Here is a 19,463-nt window from a genome sequence, read left to right as displayed (position 1 = left end):
GCAAGCACCTGACCATGCCATGCAAATCACGCATTTCCAACGTCCATTCTAGCAATGAATCAGCGATGCTCCTATCTAACCGCTTTGAATTTATATAATTTTCCATATTTTTTTTTTTACGTTTTAAAGTCTGTCAAATATATATAATTTCTGCCATAGCGCCTCTAGTATTCACATGCTCTATCATGGGTTATACCAGTGGTTCCCAAACTTTTTTGACTCACGGCACCCTAGTGCCTCAGAATTGTTTTCACAGCACCCCTAAGCCAAAAGTTTGTTATTGATAAATTCAGAAAAAAATGTAGTGAAGTAGTACAGTGAAGTAAATTGTGCTTACCTGTCATCCTTAGGTTTGGTTATATAGTGGTGGACAGGTTGGTGCTTCTGTTTGTGCACATATTTACATTACATTGACCATAAATAATTTGATTTGGTACTGGACCAACAACCTGAGGCACCTCTGCAAGTGTCCAGAGGCACCCCAGGGTGCCGCGGCGCACAGTTTGGGAGCCACTGGGTTATACCGTACACAGCAGACATCCACATCTATCATACTGCATTTTAAATGCTTTATAAAGTAGCTCCCTCTGTATAACCACAGCATAAAACACAGACCAAAACCGTTTTTTCTTTTATTTTCACAAATTACTTAAATTACTTATATAGTGTATACATATTAAACAGCTCTATTTCATTAATGCTATCCTGTCTGCGAACATGCTTTTAAATCCCATACAGTGTTACTCATTTAGGTCTCCTTGTACAGGAAAATGTAAGTTTTTTTCTACTGAAACTTTTTACCATGATACCTTTTCAATATACTGTATAAAGACAAAAAACTCTTTCAAGGTTGACTGGTCCTAGTTTGAGAAATTGATTTGAAGCCACCTTGTGCCCATTGCTTATTTGTTTCATTGAAATGTTTTTTAAGCCGCAAAAGGCTAGATGTTTTGAAATTGTCCGGCTCATTTTGCAGTTCATAAAAGGCCATGAGGAAAAGATAAATTGTTTTTATTTTATTTTTTTGTGGTTGACATTTATTCTACCTTCAAATGTTACCATATATGAGTTTCAGGTGAATACTAGAACATTTTGCACTGGAATTTTATTTATCTCCTACAACTTTTGTTTAGAGCACTTTGGAATTTTTTTTTATTTTTTTTTTCAATCATCTACAGTCCACTAGAAAATGGAGTACAGGTTAGGTTCTGTACCCACTGATGTCAAAGTACAGTGCATGTACAGGTGTGTCCTCACTGGTTGTCCGTACGCCATATGGCGTGAGACACCTGGTGTGACTGAGACAATAACAGTGGAGTAGCGTACAGTATTTTTCATAAAATTTAGCATCATCTGCAGATATATCTTTCTGGTGTGTACCCAGCGTACACACCAGAAAGATATATCTGCAGATGGTTGTATACTGCCATCTGGACAGGGGTCCCGCTGGCTGTGGGTCGCGTCGCGCCCCCACTCCCCAGCGGCCTGTGCAGCGAGCGTACGGGTGGTCGACTGACGATGAGCAGATATATCTGCCATGGGCTGTGCAGCACAGCCGATACAATGTGTCTGTGAACGACATCGTTCACGGACATATCGGTGGTACACTCTGGCCAACGCAATTGATCGGCAAATGTATCTGTCAGTGTGCACCCAGCATTAGTCGCACCGCAGATGCAGCAAAAAGCCGCTCGCAGTGTACCAGAGATGCTAGGCTGTGACTTTGTCAAAGGAATTGGGTTTACACGTGTTCAAAGTCTGATGGAGCAAAACAGACCTTCGGTGTGAGACCTTCGGCGTGAGGAAACGCAGCGCCCACTTTCGTCAGAGCCATCTTTATACAGATTCAGGCACAGTTGCACACAAATGCGCGTCTGAGTCACGCAGGACCTGGCATGCCGAGAGAGGTATTTGGCGCGACTGAAGCAACAGTAATGGCGCGTATCCACTTGCCGATATAAATGGCCAATTGAACAATTACAATATCGTTCAATCGTTCATTAATCGTGCAGTGGATTTGCCGGCAACGACCAGCGATGCCCGCTCCCGCTGGTCGTTGTCTGCTTTGCTCGTCGCCCTAACATGACGGTCAGCCTGACGATAATGTCAGGTTGAGTATGTTCGGTGATGAGGGAGGGTACCTGAACTGAGCGACATATAGTTCAGTGTGGGCACTGCACAGTATACTTAACGATATAATCATTCAGTCCTTCAATGTGGATATGCGCCTTAAAGGATCAATATTTCCAATGTCGCTGTAACCAGTCGCATTTGTACCTGTGGTTGAGAGTGTTGCGTTAGTAAAGTGACACCAATTTTCGGACGCTGTTTGCTTTCCATGCAAACCGAACTCTTTGAGATCAATAGAGTGTCTTCCATTGGTCTCCCTGAAGAAGTACAAACATTATATAACTGTAGTTTATTTATATATATATATATATATAATGTGTATATGTGTGTGTATATATATATATATATATATATATATATATATATATGGTCTGGAGTTGATTACGGGTGTGGCATTTGCATTTGGAATCAGTTGCTGTCGACTCTGAATATGAGATCCAAAGAGCTGTCACTATCAGTAAAGCAAGCCAACATTAGGCTGAAAAATCAAAACAAACCCATCAGAGAGATAGCAAAAACATTAGGTGTGGCCAAATCAACTGTTTGGAGCATTCTTAAAAAGAAAGAATGCATCGGAGAGCTCAGCAACACCAAAAGACCGGGAAGGCCACGGAAAACAACTGTGGTGGATGACAGAATAATTTCCCTGGTGAAGAAAAACCCCTTCACAACAGTTGGCCAAATCAAGAACACTCTCCAGGAGGTAGGTGTATATGTGTCAAAGTCAACAATCAAGAGAAGACTTCACAAGATTGAATATCGAGGGTTCACCACAAGATGTAAACCATTGGTGAGCCTCAAAAACAGGAAGACCAGATTAGAGTTTGCCAAACAAAATCTAAAAAAGCCATTACAGTTCTGGAACAACATCCTATGGACAGATGAGACAAAGATCAACTTGTACCAGAGTGATGGGAAGCGAAGAGTATGGAGAAGGAAAGGAACTGCTCATGATCCAAAACATACCACCTCATCAGTGAAGCATGGTGGTGGTAGTGTCATGGCGTGGGCATGTATGGCTGCCAATGGCACTGGTTCCCTTGTATTTATTGATGATGTGACTGCTGACAAAAGCAGCAGGAATGAATTCTGACGTGTTTCGGGCAATATTATATGCTCATATTCAGTCAAATGCTTCAGAACTCTTGGACGGCGCTTCACAGTGCAGATGGACAATGACCCGAACCATACTGCAAAAGCAACCAAAGAGTTTTTTAAGGCTAAAAAGGGGGATGTTATGCAATGGCCAAGTCAATCCCCTGACCTGAATCCGATTGAGCATGCATTTCACTTGATGAAGACAAAACTGAATGGAAAATGCCCCAAGAACAAGCAGGAACTGAAGACATTTGCAGTAGAGGTCTGGCAGAGCATCACCAGGGATGAAACCCAGCGTCTGGTGATGTCTATGCGTTCCAGACTTCAGGCTGTAATTGCCAGCAAAGGATTTGCAACAAAGTATTAAAAAGTGAAAGTTACATTTAGGATTGTTTAGTTTGTCCCATTACTTTTGGCCCCTTAAAAAGTGGGAGGCACATATAGAAACCGTTGTAATTCCTACACCGTTCACCTGATTTGGATGTAATTACCCTCAAATTAAATCTGAAAGTCTGCAGTTAAAGAACATCTTGTTTGTTTCATTTCAAAGCCATTGTGGCGGTGAATAGAGGCCAAAATATGAAAATTCTGTCAATGTCCCAATATTTATGCACCTGACTGTATATACAGTATGTGTGTGTATGTATGTGTATATAAGTATATATATATATATATATTATATATATAAAAAATATATAATATTTCTATTTATTCATTTATTCACATGTACACTTTTCTTTATGCAAGTTCCTGGGAAATTGAATTGAATTGGATCCTATGAAAGATCTTTGGAGCCGATAATAATTTAGCTATGTAGTAACTTTTGTACAAGACCCCTCCCACGGATTAGGGTATTTATCTTTCCAATGGAGTGCAGACACTAGCCCATGTCTGAGCAGTACAATGCTGTCCCTGCCTGTGCCAACCAAGTGTTATCCTTATGCCTTCTGTACTTTAATGCACAGGGAGGAAATTGTTGCTTTTGTATTTTGTTTGCTATGTAAGGTTTATCCTGGGAAAGCTGTAATATAATATATCAGCATTTGTTTTGATGAAATGCAATCTGAGTGAAAGTAAAAATGACTAGTTGGCATAGTAAGCGTTAGGCCACATAGAAATCTGCTTTGTTCTTGAATGGAAAAATGTGTATTTTTAGCAGATTTAAAATAAGTGACTCAAAAGCAATAAACTGAAAAATGTGTGTGACTTCTTATTTTAGGAAATGTCACATATTCATATACTTTTCCTATAATATACAGTGTCTTACAAAAGTATTCACCCCCCTTCCCCCCTTGCATTTTTCATGTTTTGTTGCCTCACAACCTGGAATTAAAATGGATTGTTTGAAGGTGTGCATCATTTCATTCGTGGAACATGCCTACAACTGTGAAGTTGTGTTTTTTTTCATATTGTGAATCAAACAAAATTTAGGACAACATAACAGAAAACTTCAGCATGCATAACTATTCACTCCCCTAAAGTCAGTACTTTGTCAAGCCACCTTTTGCGGCAATTACAGCTGCAAGTCGCTTTGGATAAGTCTCTATGAGCTTGCCACATCTTGCCCCTGGGATTTTTGCCAATTCCTCAAGGCAAAACTGCTCCAGCTCCTTCATGTTGGATGGTTTCCGCTTGTGAACAGCAATCTTCAAGTCTGACCACAGATTCCGAATTGGATTGAGATCTGGGCTTTGACTAGGCCATTCCAACACATTTAAATGTTTACCCTTAAACCACTCAAGTGTTGCTTTAGCAGTATGCTTCAGGTCATTGTCCTGCTGGAAGGTGAACCTCCGTCCCAGTCTCAAATCACAGGTAGACTGAAACAGGTTTTGCTTAAGAATATCCCTGTATTTAGCACCATCCATCTTTCCCTCAACTGAAATCAGTTTCCCAGTCCCTGCTGCTGAAAACCATCCCCACAGTATGATGCTGCCACCACCATGTTTCACTGTGGGGATGGTGTTCTTGGGGTGATGGGATGTGTTGGGCTTTCGCCAGACCTAGCATTTTCCTTGGTGGCCGAAAAGTAAAATTTTAGTCTCATCTGACCAGAGCACCTTCCTCCATACATTTGGGGAGTCGCCCACATGCCTTTTGGCAAACTCAAATCGTGTCTTCTTATTTTTATCACTAAGTAATGGCTTTTTTTCTGGCCACTCTTCCATAAAGCCCAGCTCTATGGAGTGTATGGCTTATTGTGGTCACGTGCACTATTGTGGTCACGTGCACAGATACACCAGTCTCTTCTGTGGAACTCTGCAGCTCCTTCAGGGTTACCTTTGGTCTCTGTGCTGCCTCTCTGATTAATGTCCTCCTTGCCCGGTCTGTGAGTTTTGGTGGGCAGCCCTCTTGGCAGGTTTGTTGTGGTACCATGTTCTTTCCATTTGATGATTATGGATTTGTAGGTGCTCCGGGGGATCATCAAAGATTTGGATATTTTTTTATAACCCAACCCAAAATTGTACTTCTCAACAACTTTGTCCCTGACTTGTTTAGAGAGCTCCTTGGTCTTCATGGTGTGATGCCTCTTGCTTAGTGGTGTTGCAGCCTCTGGGGTCTTTCAGAAAAGGTGTGTTTATACTGACAGATCATGTGATACTTAGATTTCACACAGGTGGACTTCATTTCACTAATTATGTGACTTCTGAAGGTAATTGGTTGCACCAGAACTTTTGAGGGGCTTCATAGCAAAGGGGGTGATTACATATGCACATACCAATTTTCAGAATTTTATAAAGATTCTTTTTTATATATATTTTTCTCATTTTACTTCACCAAATTAGACTATTTTGTGTAGATCCATCACATAAAATTCAGATTAAAAATAAATAAATAACAGGTTGTAATGTAACAAAAAAGGTAAAAAGAGAAGGGGGGTGAATACTTGCAGGACACTGTATTATACTTGGCACATTTTGTACGGTTGCACAACCAACATTTGTACGGGCCTACAGATGTGCCCTCCTCATACACCTAGCGTTAATACGCCATGCAGTGTGTGACGCCTGGTGTGAGTGCGCCCAGCATCTTTTATTTATTTTTTGGTCAGTAATTGCGTCTTAGTCGCAATGCCACTAAGACACAGCAGGAGAGGAGACTGCACTGATTAATTTTATATGTGACACTGGTATATTGGTGTGTGACTTAAGGGTATATTTACTAAAGTGAGAGTTTTTGGAAGTGGAGATGTTGCCCATAGCAACCATTCAGATTCTACTTAACATTTAACTAGCACCATCTTAGAAGATAGTTAGAATCTGGTTGCTATTGGCAACATCTCCACTTCTGAAAACTCTCACTTTAGTAAATATACCCCTTAGTCTTTAGATGTAGCACAACGAAACTCGACAATGAAGAAAAGTTGCTGCATCGTAGCACTTCGTATACATATTCAGACTCTGTCACACACAGATATACAAGTGTTGCATATCAAATTAATCAGTGCAGTCTCCTAGTGCGTCTTATAGCATCGCATTGTGGCTGAGACACTTTTTCAGGCAAAAATTATGCTCTGCGCAAGCAGAGACGCAGAGGACTGGGCGCGCTAATAGAACCTCTTGGCATGACTCTAACAATGGTGTATGAGGACACATCTGTATGTGCCAGAGTTAAACAATGGTTTATTCCAGGAGGTATATTTATCAAAGTGCAGGTTTTTAGAAGTGGAGGTGTTGCCCATAGCAACCAATTTGATTTAGCTATTTATCTTCTTTGAAGGTGCTAGATTAATGTTAAGTAGAATCTGATTGGTTGCTATGGGCAACATCTCCACTTCTAAAAACCTGCACTTTAATAAATATACTCCCAGGCCCTCAGAAAATGTATAACCTTACATTTGTGCTGCCTCCTACTGTACTACATAAGAGAAAATATTGAAGAGATCTGAAGCTGAAGTGCAGTCACACACAAACATTTACCACGTCCGTTGTTTTTCATCCGAGGTCTCTTGTGATTGGTCTCATTGCAGGGTTTGGGACGTAAACACAGGAGAGATGCTAAATACGCTGATTCACCACTGCGAGGCTGTCCTGCATTTACGCTTCAACAACGGCATGATGGTCACCTGCTCCAAAGATCGCTCCATTGCAGTGTGGGACATGGCCTCTGCGACCGACATCACGCTACGAAGGGTGCTGGTTGGTCACAGAGCTGCGGTGAATGTGGTGGACTTTGACGACAAGTACATAGTCTCTGCGTCTGGGGACAGGACGATAAAAGTAGGAAACTGTTATTTTTGTCTTCAAAAATACATTACGCACGTTACACAACAGAGAGATAAAGCTGAAGCCCTGATAGGTCTATAAAGCTGTTTCACTAACACTCTGACCAGTGTGTGGTTCCATTTTGTAGTATGGGGATACTATGGCCCTGTTTACTAACGAGTTTTATCACCAAAACGAGTGTTAAATTTCACTGTGTATGAATAATGGTGCTCCAGCCAATCACCTCCCAACTGTTAGAAAAATGACAGTTGGGAGCTGATTGGCTGGAGCACCATTTATCATACACAGTGACATTTATCACTCGTTTTGGTGATCAAATTCGTTAGTATATGGGGACCCCAGTGCCTTGTTCAGGAATTGAACTCGGGACCTCAGGGATGTGAAGTAGTAATGCTACCCACTACAGTTGATATATTTACTCCCATGTTTTCTGTATTTTTAAAACCAGGTGTGGAATACAAGTACGTGTGAATTTGTCCGTACATTAAACGGTCACAAGCGAGGTATTGCTTGCCTACAGTACCGGGATAGGCTGGTGGTGAGCGGCTCTTCTGATAACACCATCAGGTAATGTTTTCTCATTTCCTGAATACTGGCATACATGTAAAAGACTCCCTTTCCCATGGCCCATATAATAGTTATTGTAAGGAGGATCACCTAAGGAGAACAGCTGCCAAACCTTTCCAGAGTAGTGTCTTCTGTACTTATGTGACTTAAGGTGGCTATACACCTGACAGATATATCTTCAGATCGAGTGATCTGCAGATATATCTGTAGATGATGGTCGTTCATACACACTGAACGACCATCATCTATCTGGCAACTGCGGGTACCGGGGACTATATAAATTCATGGTGGAAAAAAAAGTATTAAAATGTATAACATTTCCCCATAACTAGTGCTTAGGACTCTCCCCCCTTCCCATTTCCCTCTGGTTTATTGTTCCCTTATACAGATGTGTCCACATACATCTTACTTCCTTGCATGTTATACAGCCCTTTTTAGTTGCACCATGCCATGGCGTCACTCTGTAGCATCGAGCGTCTTTTCGTGTCTTATTCGCATAGGAGGCACATGCAGCTTCTGAGTAAAATGATATGCAGCATGCCTATGTTCTGTCTGCGACTGCGGGCGTATCTGCATGCGAAACGCTACTTTACATTGTAACAGCCGCTGACCTAGTATTGTAGCATTTCACATATAGATGCATTTGCAGTAGAACACAGACATGCCACATATCACTTTAATCAGCAGAAGCTGCTGTGTGTCTTATTGGCATCACTGTGCAAAGAAGACAAAAAGACATACAAAAAGGTGCTTGGTGCTTCTGAGTCGCACGGCACTCATGCATTGTGTTTAACGCAACTTGTAGCACACGGAGGTAAGATGTATGCACCCATAGAATTAGTCTTTCATTTGGTCCATATATTCCTTTCTCCCTTAAAGGATTCAGTTACCCATTCCCCCGTCCTTCCTTTTACTTTAATCTACCCATTCCCTTAGACTTTCATTTCAAGAACTGTTCTTTTGGTTACTTAAACTAATTTCCAGTCTAGGATTTCAGTTTCAAACCTACTGTATTTTACACATGTAGTCCCGCTTATAAAAAAAATTGGATATTGTCCTTAAATTGGCGCTACTGTATCTGCAGTAACGTGTAAAAAAACAGTAGGAAAATGCATTAAATGGATTATTACACCCACAAGCAAAATTACAGGTATTAAGTGAAGCAAATTTCCTTAGAGTAGTACTGTACAGGCAAGTTCCCCACCTTTCGTATATAGAGTGCCTCCAGGTATTAGTTCACCAATGACCATCCACCTTTTTCCTAATTAATTACTGAATGTCTTCGTCGTATAAGGGTGCTCCACATGATCTCACAATCCACCACTCTTCTCTTTCTCATCAGTACTCAGTTTAATACCTATTGGTAATATCCAAAATCAGTAGCACAACACCTTTTGAACAAAGGTTACTTTTATTTATACAGAACACATTTAAAATAGGTTATCAAGCATGTAAACAACATTGGGTGTAATTCTCCGGAATGTGCTTTCTCTAGGGTGCCGATCTCATATCCAAATGATGGAGATGGTGTGAACTTGAAACCACAAGGTCCCCAAATCCGAACTCCTCAGTCATGATCAGCGTTGGAAAATCCTATCCATATGTGACATTCAAACTGGGTCCTCAGTCAACTGCTTTACGCATTTCGAACGGGTTGGTTCTTAATAAGAAGCATTGTGACAAGTGCCCCTAGACCGTCCTTTTATAGGGGGGATAATTATTACTGCCCACTTAGGGTTAGGCACACCCGGGGGAATTTAGGATTAGGCACCCCCTGGGAGGGTTAGGTTTAGGGTGCGGGAAGGAGATGGTTAGGGTTAGGCACCACTGAGGGAGGGTTAGGGTAAGAGGGGGGAGAGGGTTAGGGTACTTACCTCTCCTGTCGGCATCTTCTCACTTTGGGCTTCTGACGTTGAGATATGAACACAGCCGCCGGGACTTCATACCCATTCCATTTTGCAACCCCCCCATCCCACTGTGTCCATGGGCCCCCATTATAAAATTACTGCCTACCCCTTAAAGGCAATATACCCCCCAGGGTATATTATAAGTCCTAATAATAATACCCCCCCGCACTTCATTAATAGTAAACAAATCCCTGTTTTCCAAACCAATCCCCCTTCCTTGTATAAAGACCATTCTCCTCCCCTGTGATCATTATTTGTTTTTATTATTTTACCCCCGCTTTCAGAGTCATATTACACTTTATTAGTGCCCCCCCTCACCCCCACTGATGTTAGATCTCCCCCCTGGTTCCCCCCTCAGCCCCTATGGGCATACCCCCTCCCCAAAAAAGTGCTTGGAGGGGAACTAAGTTCCTCTCCTTGAACTGCAATCCCCGGCACATGCGCCCCGGAGTGCCGTTCACACAGCATTCTGGGGCACTATTCCGGAAGTGACGTCGACGGTCACAGACCACCGCATCACTTCCGGGTGGTCCGGGGAGTCGGAGGAGATCCATTCTGCACAAGTGCAGAATGGATCTCCTCTGCAGAAACCAGGGGAAGCGGGGTGGCAGCGCGATCGCATTTGTGATGTGAAGTTGCCAGCTAAAACACTGTTGGCTGCGGTCGCATCACATGTTCCGCTGCCAGTTAAGTGGTTAAATCTTTTGATCTCCAAGAAGGGGAGATTTGTTGGATTCCTCAAAAAATATTCAGTACAGCCATCCTGGGAATTATGTTTATTTTTTAAAAATGTACAGAAATGCTGAGAGTTTTTAGTCCATTTCTAATATTATATATTCTGCTAGTTGGGTTTTGAGGTTTCTCCTGGGTTTGCCACTGTGAAGAAGTCCATATTTACACTCAAAGCATAGATAACGTACTTGGAATGACACGTTATAAATGCCTTTGCTGGATAACTTTTTCCCTTTTCCTCAAATTTTTTCATTTTACTCTCCCCTTTTACAGTCCTGCACAGAAGACACACCGCGTCTATGAAAACCTTGGGTGCGAGTGCAGACTTTTGTTACTTTCTTCCAAACTTCTTCTAACTAAACTATCCTCAATAGAAGGGCGATCCGGTATTTTCCCCCCATTACCGGGTGTTTCTTTAAAATATTCCAGTTACTCCTAAAAAACTACTCCATTATTCTTTGAAATGGGAATTCATATTGAATCTTTTATCTTCTGTTTGGTTATTTTCACTCAGATAGGAAATAACTCCTTATTAATCTTCCCAATTCTGTCTTTAGCATTTTTCAGAGTAGATCGTTCACTGACATTTCCTCTATTTGAATGTCACTTTCCGTTTTCTCTGTACAGTTTCTCTTGACCCTAGAGAAATCGCCAAAGGGAATATCTTCAACCCAGTTTTTATGATGTTGGCTACTATTAATAATATAGCTGTTCGACTTGGTAGATTGTTCCATCTGTAATATAAATATTAAGATCTAGGAAAACAATCTCAGTCTTACTAATAGAAAATGGTAATTTAGAATTTTACAGAAATTACGCAGGTTCTCTTCCGATCCTCCAAACAGAAAGAGATTTGTAGATGACGTCCTTTTTTATTTGGATCGCCCAGTATTCATATATAAAAAGGCCACTTCTATTGAGGATAGCTTAGTTAGAAGTAGTTTGGAAGAAAATAATAGGAGTCAGTACTTGCACCCAAGGTTTTCATAGGCGCCGTGTGTCTTATGTGCAAGACTCCAAAAGGGGATAGTAAAAAGAAAGAATTTGAGGTTAAGGGAAAAAGTTATCCAATAAAGGAATTTATAATTTGTCATTCCAAGAAGGTTATCTATGCTATTGGAGTGTAAATGTGGACTTCTTTTCATTGGCAAAACCAGTAGAAACCTCAAACCCACCTACAAGCAGAAATACTCTGGGATACTTGAGCTAAAACCAATATCCCCAAATGATCTTCATGGGGTCTTCAAATTTAAAATGTGTTTTTTTTATAGTTCTTTTATTGTCTCATGTCATTTAACTTGTATTTTGTATATTTTTTGTGTCCGCCCCGAGTAAACCCTGTAAATTAATCCAAAAGTGTGAGGAGAAGAGTTACCCATGTTCCAGCATAATGGATATTGCTAAAAAGGAGCCTTTTAACAAACACGGATGTCCGGTGGCCATTTTACTTCCAGTATTGGGACTGACGTCATTTCCGCTCCACGAGTTTGTCGCAGAGAGCAGGAAATTGCGTTGGGCAGTAATAATTATTATTGGGGTAAAAGTATGGTCAAGGGGCACTTGTCACCATGCTTCGATGAAGAACCAACCGGTTTGAAACGCGTAAAGCAGGTGACTGAGGACCTTGTTGGAAAATCCCTTCAATATTCAACATTCAAACACTGATTATGACTGAGGATTTTTGTTTCTGGGACCTTGTGGTTCAAGTTCACAACATCTCCATCCAATTTGGGTATGAGATCGGCACTCTAAACAAAGCACATTTCAGGGAATTCTACCCAATGTTGTTTACATGCTTGGTAACATCTTAGAAATGTGAGTGTTCTGTATAAATAAATGTAGCCTTTGTTCAGAAGGTGTTGTACTACTGCTTTTCTCTTTTTATTTTGGGTATTACCAATAGGTGCTAAACTCAGTACTGATTATAAGGAGAAGAGTGGTGGATTGAGAGATCAAATTATGTGGAGCACCCTTATATGACCAAGACATTCAGTAATTCATTGAGGAAACTTCCAGTCTATGATAATAACGCTGACAATGAGGAAAAAGGTGGCTGGTCATTGGTGAACTAATACCTGGTGGCACTATATAAATGAAAGGTGGGGAACTTGACCACTAGGGCGCCTGTACTATTCTGAGGACGTGAGCTCCACTTGATACCTGTAATTGCACTTGTGGGTGTAATAATCTGTTTATTGCATTTTCCTACTGTTTTCTACATGTAACTGTGGATAGCGCCAATTTTGGGACAATTTCCAATTTTATTATAAGTGGATCTTAGGAAGTATGTGAAAGCTTCCTTAATGCTCAGTTGGCTGCAATCCTAGGTGTTTTGCACATATTTATTTATTTTATATGTAGTCCCCTTTTTTTTTTTTTTTTTTAGTCTTTTTAGGTTTCATTTATATATTTACTCCCCCCAAGTTTTACATCCATGTTCCTCCACTCTGAAACATATTTTTATATTGGTGTCCCCAGGCCTTAAATGATTGTTTTCTCTAACCTTTATTCTATTCACATACCTTCCTACCCCCAAGTCCGTTATACACTTCAATAGCTCATTGTCTTAGTACCCATCACCCCAGTCCTTTGTTCTGTTTTCCTACCCTTACCCCTAGTTCTTTATTCTGTTCACCTACCCGTCGCCCTAGTCTTTTATTCTGGTCATGTACGTAGTTATCGTCCCAGTCCTTTATTTTGTACACATACATATCTCCCTCAGTCTTCATTCACTTTTCATGCTTCTGTAATACTAATATATTATTTAACACTGTACGATGAGTGAATGCTTATTGACATCAGTCCCTGCTTCATTTGATCTTATGCAATCATTTAATACAAGAGAAATACAAATGTACTTTAGATCAGTTTTAGCCAGAAGACAGTTAACCTTTCTCAGCTTTTGCACTGTGGGTAGAAATGAGCACTTGGAGGAAATCCACATGAGCACAGGTAGAACATACAAACTCTTTGTAGATAGCCCCCTTCTCGGATTCAAACCCAAAACCCCAGCTTTGTGAGACAACAATACCTAGGGGTAAATTTACAGTGGTTTGGGTTTACGGAACTGGAGGTGTTGCCCAAAGCAACCAATCAGATCCTGGCTCTTAATTTATCTCAGTTGTGGTCTGCATGCGGCTCTCCGAGCTCTAACTTGCATCCCCCAACTCCTTCCTGCTCATACTTGCCTATTCTGCCGGAAGTTGCAGGAGACTCTACATTTTTTGGGTAGTCCCCTGCACTTACGGAAGAGTGGATGGATCTCCCGCATCCTGCCCACTTCCTAGGATGGGGGATAATTACCGGGAATCGCGACACCGTATGGAATGAGCGGGGCTAGAATGAGGCAACCGTATCTATTAGCTCTGCCCCCTCCTCTCAGGCCAGCAAATAGTTGCATTTTTCCGGGGCATACTTGCCTACCCTCCCGGAATAGCCAGGAGGCTTCCAAAAATCAGGTGGCCCGCCTGGCCACCAGGAAAGGTGGAGAGGTCTCCCATGTTTGAGGCTACCTACCCCTGCACAGGTGGCCGATGATGCGATTCACGTTGAATCGCATCGACATAGCCCTGCCCCCCACTCCACAATGGCGGTAATCTTGGCATTGCATAGAAGGGGGCATGGCTACGTTGATGCTGTTGTGCTGACCCGCCCCTCACAGTGCCAATCTGGCTGCCTCCTCCCAGATGAAGCAGCAAAAAGGTTGACAAGTATGGCTTGTTGTCATATATGTTTATTATAGCTTATAAGTCTTGTTTAACAGGCCTGCTGATATCTTACTATAGATAGGTCTCTTTCAGTAATCACATGTATTCATTTAAATTACTAATGAGATTAAGGGTAATATGCAAACTTTTTGAAAGCTGCGGCCCCCAAAGAGAACCATGTTGCCTATGACTGAGCTAGTAAGTTATAGCAAGAATTTGAATGGTATGCTATGGGCACCTCCTACACTTTTATTAACCTGTGCTTTAGTAAATGTACCCCTTATAATATATTGCATGTGCCCTCCTAGTACTTTCGCTGCACACTGATTCTTTTTGGGGGTTTTCAGTCCCATGTTGCTGAAGAATAAAGATTTTATATCCTACTTTTGTCAGCCGTGGGAGTTATATCCAATTATTAATAACACAGCAGGAGCAAAGTTAGACTCTTTACTGGGAAGCAGCCAATACGTTTCTTGAGGGAGCTGTTATTTCATACTCAATATCTAAGGGAAGAGAAACTACACAGTCAATAATGAACAGTCAGGCAGTTGACTGTGCTGGATAATGAATGTGAAATTCTGCATGGCTATCCACTGCTAAATAACAGTATAGAAATAAGCAGCTATGTAATAGCTTCAGATAAACAGTGGGTTTTATGTAAGCGTGTATTTCTGCTTAGAGCACCACTGGTTTACTCTCAGCTCCTGGATGAAGCATAAACAGCGATCAGATTCTGCTGCTGAATGATGGAAGGAAAATGTCGGCCCACAAAGACAGGATGGGAGTTGTGTTCTTCTTATGCATGGAGATGACTGCATGTGCTGATTAGTACAGGCGGAAGTGATTATCTGTCAGATGAGCTGAGTAAGGATAAATATATGGGTGTTTTGATATGCAGACATCTGCTGGTGCGCTATATGCAGAATATACACAGTCAGCTGACCTACCTGCGTGAGAATATTATTTATCGTTTAGATGGCGCCACTAATGTACAAGGAATATGCAGATGTGTCCTCATACATCTAGCCTCAATGCGCCACTTGCCTGGCGTGAGTGAGCCCTCAGGTCCCGTGCATCTCTGCTAGCATGGGGCGTCTTTTTTTGGCAATATGCGTCTGTCACAATGCGGTGCAACCAGGATGCACAAGAAGACTATGCTGATTAATGTGATATGTGACACTAGTATATCTGGGTGCGACTTAGACAACAGAGCATGGAATGACAAATGCAGCGGCTGCTACATTGTAGCACTTTGTATACAGATTCAGAGACTCGGGAGCACACAGATATAAAAAGTGTCACATATCAAATTAATCAGCACTGTCTGCTGGTGCGTCTTAGTCCTATCACATTGTGACACATTCTCGGCACAAAACGCAATAAAGACGCCCGGCGCTAGCAGAGTGTCACGGAACCTGGCTGTTTGGCATGGCTGCAGCAAAGACGAGTAAGGACACATCTGTACATACTTATATACAGGAATGTAGTTAGCAGACCGGCGGACGGGATGCCGCCAGTCTGAATCCTAACGCTGGAAGTCGACACAGGACTCAAGATAGTCTTCAAAATACTGACGCAGGGAAACAGACAGACGTCAGCCCGAACCAGGTAAGTCCGGGGCGTCTTAGCTGTTAGCCGAGGGGGGGGGGGGAGGTTAGGTTTAGGTAGCATAGAAGGGTTAGCGTTAGTTTTTTTTGGGGGGGGGGGTTTGGGTTAGGCATCCCTGGGGGGGAGGTGTTAGGGTTAGGCACTAAGGGGGGAGGGTTAGGTTTAGGCACGAAGGGGGGAGACTTAGGTTTAGGCACTAACTGGGAGGGTTAGGATGCGGGGTGGGGAGGGTTAGGCTACAAGAAGGGAGGGTAAGGGGGAGAAGGGGTAGGGTAAGTATACTAACCCAACCCCTGTCGGGATACCAGCCATCGGAATGCTGCTGTCAGTATTTTGACGAGGCATCCCAACAGCCGGCATTACATACCCATTCCATACATACATACATACAGTCCTGCAACAAGAGAAGCTAGCATCAGGGGGTGTGATCACCCATCACTGGATGCGCTGCCTGGGAGAGGGGGAGTGCCTGGGGGGGAGGCACAGCTGCAGGGAGCCAAGAGCTCCAGACTGTGGGCGATCCTCTGGATTGCTGAACACAGTTTGAATAGAGGGCATGATTCATTACGGATTGCTATTGTGATCGCAGCTGCAATTACGCACGCAGACCCACTGCGAAAATATGCTAATGTTTGCTATCGCAGCCCAATATAAGGACGCCCACTTCCCCTTGCCCACATCCGTAATACCTTGCTAGTCTACAAAACCATCGGTAACATCGAGTATCATAGGAGCCTCACGCACAATTACAGCAGGTCTGACCGTACTCAGAATTTTAACCTCATTGCACGCAATGAAAACTCAACCTGCATATGGCATCGCAGTTGCTAATTTATGAACTACCCTGTAACGGCGTTCAAATGCACTGACATGCCTGCGTTTCCCCGACCACCCCCCCCCCGCATCAACTCCCCCAAACTGTCACCACCTGCCAATCACTCTGCGATGGGTTTGTGTAGTCACTGCGATCATATTGTGATCACAGTGGAGCCTTTGCGCAATGCGATGCATATGCAGAACGCAACAATCGGCCATCTGCGTGCGTAATCGCAATAGCGATCCTTGCTGAATCAGGCCCAGAGAAAGGTGCAGGCTGCCCGTATCAATGTGAATTTGGGCTGCAGCAAAACTATCTTGCTGCGGCTGGATCGCCCTTCGCTGTACCCAAGGAAGGTGGAGGAGGATTTGGAGGGAGCCAAGGGGCCATAACTGCCAGATGCTCCGTGTCAGGGAAAGCATGGCCTGTGACCACACCAGGCGAGGGGTTAAGGACTGGCTAGTTAGACCAGACATGTACGTGGTCATGGAGGGGGATCTCACTGTCAGCAACGGCTTCATTGATTTAAGACTTTCCTTTCTCATATTTTATGGATGGAACATATTATGTCTGATGGAGATCGAATCCCCAACCCTTCCCTTCTCCCTGCTCTCCACACCCCTCTCTTCCATGGTATGTTTGTCTGCTTCATATAGAGTTTTGTTATCTTTGAAAACTTTGGATCCACAATGTACATGGTCCTTATTACTTAGTAATTTCTGTTATGACTAATGGACCCGCTCGCTAGATGCGTACGCTAGCACCCAGCGTATGCAGATCCGGCACACACCCAGCAAGGCAGGCGATCACACAGCAAGGCATTAGCATGCCTACTATGTTTGGCGTGCGAGCGCTTTGTGTATGCAGATGCCCACCAGCCTGTCTTAAGACGACCACTTGCGCACGTCATCTCCATGTATGCAACCATCGGTGCATTAGGTAACATCGGATGCGATCGCAGCGTTTGTGGCAGACCATAACATACTGCGAGCACTTCAGAGTAAGATCCAGCCGGGTGACGTGTGCAGTAACACGGTCTCTTAATTATGCACGCCTCTGAAACGGTGTTGAGACGCTCAGGCACGCCTGCGTTCACACGTCCACTTCCCCGTTTTAAATGGCCAGGCCCTGTTACCACCCACAAACTGCTTCTCCTGTCACTCACTCTGCTGGGCTGTCTATACACAGCGAGCAAACACATCCCGATCTCTCGCACTGGTTCGCGCAGCTACGAGCGAACGCATCCTAGCTCGCGGGTCTGAATCAGGTCCTACGTTCCTCTATATTGTACATGAGAATCTTTAAATAAGAGAATAAGAGATTATATTATACCTACTTAGGGGAGAATTTACCAAGCAGTGGCTTCTGTAAGCCGCTGCTGCCATGTGGGTTGCAAGTGAGTATTTAAAATGGCACCCGCTGTCAGTGTTAAGCACCCCGGGCTTTACACTGACAGTGGGTGCCGTTTTAAATACTCACTTGCAACCCGCCGGGAAGTAGTGGCCTACAGACTCCTTTGCTTTGTAAATTCTCCCCTTCGTTGTCCAGTAATTACCAGACCCCTCTGATTACATCAACCCAACAAGCCACCACCAACTAAACCTGGGATAACCCTTTAGGTATCGCCCTTTCTCCCAATATTTTCCAAAAAATTTTTGTTTATTCACTTAATCCTTTAACACATCTAAGCACAAGAAATTGCATGTGCAGTTAGCACACCCGTAAATCTGATGAAATGAAGTGCAGAAGTTCAGATGTCAGCATAGTTTTGGCTTTTATGTTAATAAAGAGTCTTCCTTTCAGGTTGTGGGACATCGAATGTGGGGCTTGTTTGCGGGTTCTAGAAGGACATGAAGAATTGGTACGATGCATTCGCTTTGACAACAAGAGGATCGTCAGCGGAGCATATGATGGGTAAATTTATGCCTTGTATTTATGCCAAGTAAGAAATATGCCATTTGTGTAAGGGCCCTGCGCATTCCATTAGTGTTAAAGGGTCAAACTTAAGGGGTGGCCACAGCAAACCATCGAGTTAGATCCACTATTTATGGTTAGGGTAGTACTTGGGTGACGCACCAGGCTAGCCAGCCAAACTGCTAGTCATGTGGAAATAAAGTGGGAGCTGGGTGGTTGCAGGGGACCAATTTGGGCTTCTTTAATAAAATATCATTAAAGGCTTGTACAGAGCATTATAGTTGTATTGCACCAGTTTAGCATTGAGATAATCTGTCTAAATGGTGAACTGTATGTGTTGAATACTTCAAGTAATGGGTAGAGGGTTATTAACATGGCTGCAGGGCCCCTTGTGTAGCACATACATACTTACATACATACATACATACATACATACATACATGTTCCTTATATGCATAACTATATATCTAACCTTAGGCTTAAGACTGCTGGTCCACTTAAATAATTTAGCTGGTGATTTATTTTGATTAAGGATTAAAATTGTTTTGTAAGTAAGGAAAATTATGCTAAGAGATTCTGAGGTTTCTTTCCCAGGAATTATAATACAAAATGATATGTTGTTTCTTTATCAGATGCCATTAAATGCTCCATTAATTACCATCACCTGTACTCGTGCCATTTGTCTTGGTTAATTTTAGAAATGCGTGGCAAAAATATTCTTATTTTTCATTCGGTTGTAACGAAGCTGCAGTATGTT

The 19,463-nt window shown here is 42.6% G+C and overlaps 1 protein-coding gene across 3 annotated transcripts in view; it reads left to right on the top strand.

Moving 5' to 3' along the window:
- Positions 1-19,463, top strand: part of BTRC (beta-transducin repeat containing E3 ubiquitin protein ligase) — a 249,753-nt gene that overhangs the window by 207,456 nt on the left and 22,834 nt on the right. For all 3 annotated transcript variants that reach the window (XM_088475194.1, XM_088475195.1, XM_088475193.1), the window contains 3 exons: positions 7,199-7,448; positions 7,903-8,021; positions 18,596-18,706. In XM_088475194.1, coding sequence (XP_088331320.1) covers positions 7,199-7,448; positions 7,903-8,021; positions 18,596-18,706 — 480 coding nt within the window. The remainder of the gene's footprint in view (positions 1-7,198; positions 7,449-7,902; positions 8,022-18,595; positions 18,707-19,463) is intronic.

This window comes from Taudactylus pleione, unplaced genomic scaffold (assembly GCF_031769625.1).
Source record: "Taudactylus pleione unplaced genomic scaffold, aTauple2 ptg000165l, whole genome shotgun sequence".
Classification (NCBI taxonomy): domain Eukaryota; kingdom Metazoa; phylum Chordata; class Amphibia; order Anura; family Myobatrachidae; genus Taudactylus; species Taudactylus pleione.
The sequence above is the reverse complement of the archived record's forward strand: the minus strand, read 5'-3'. Positions and strand labels throughout refer to the sequence as shown.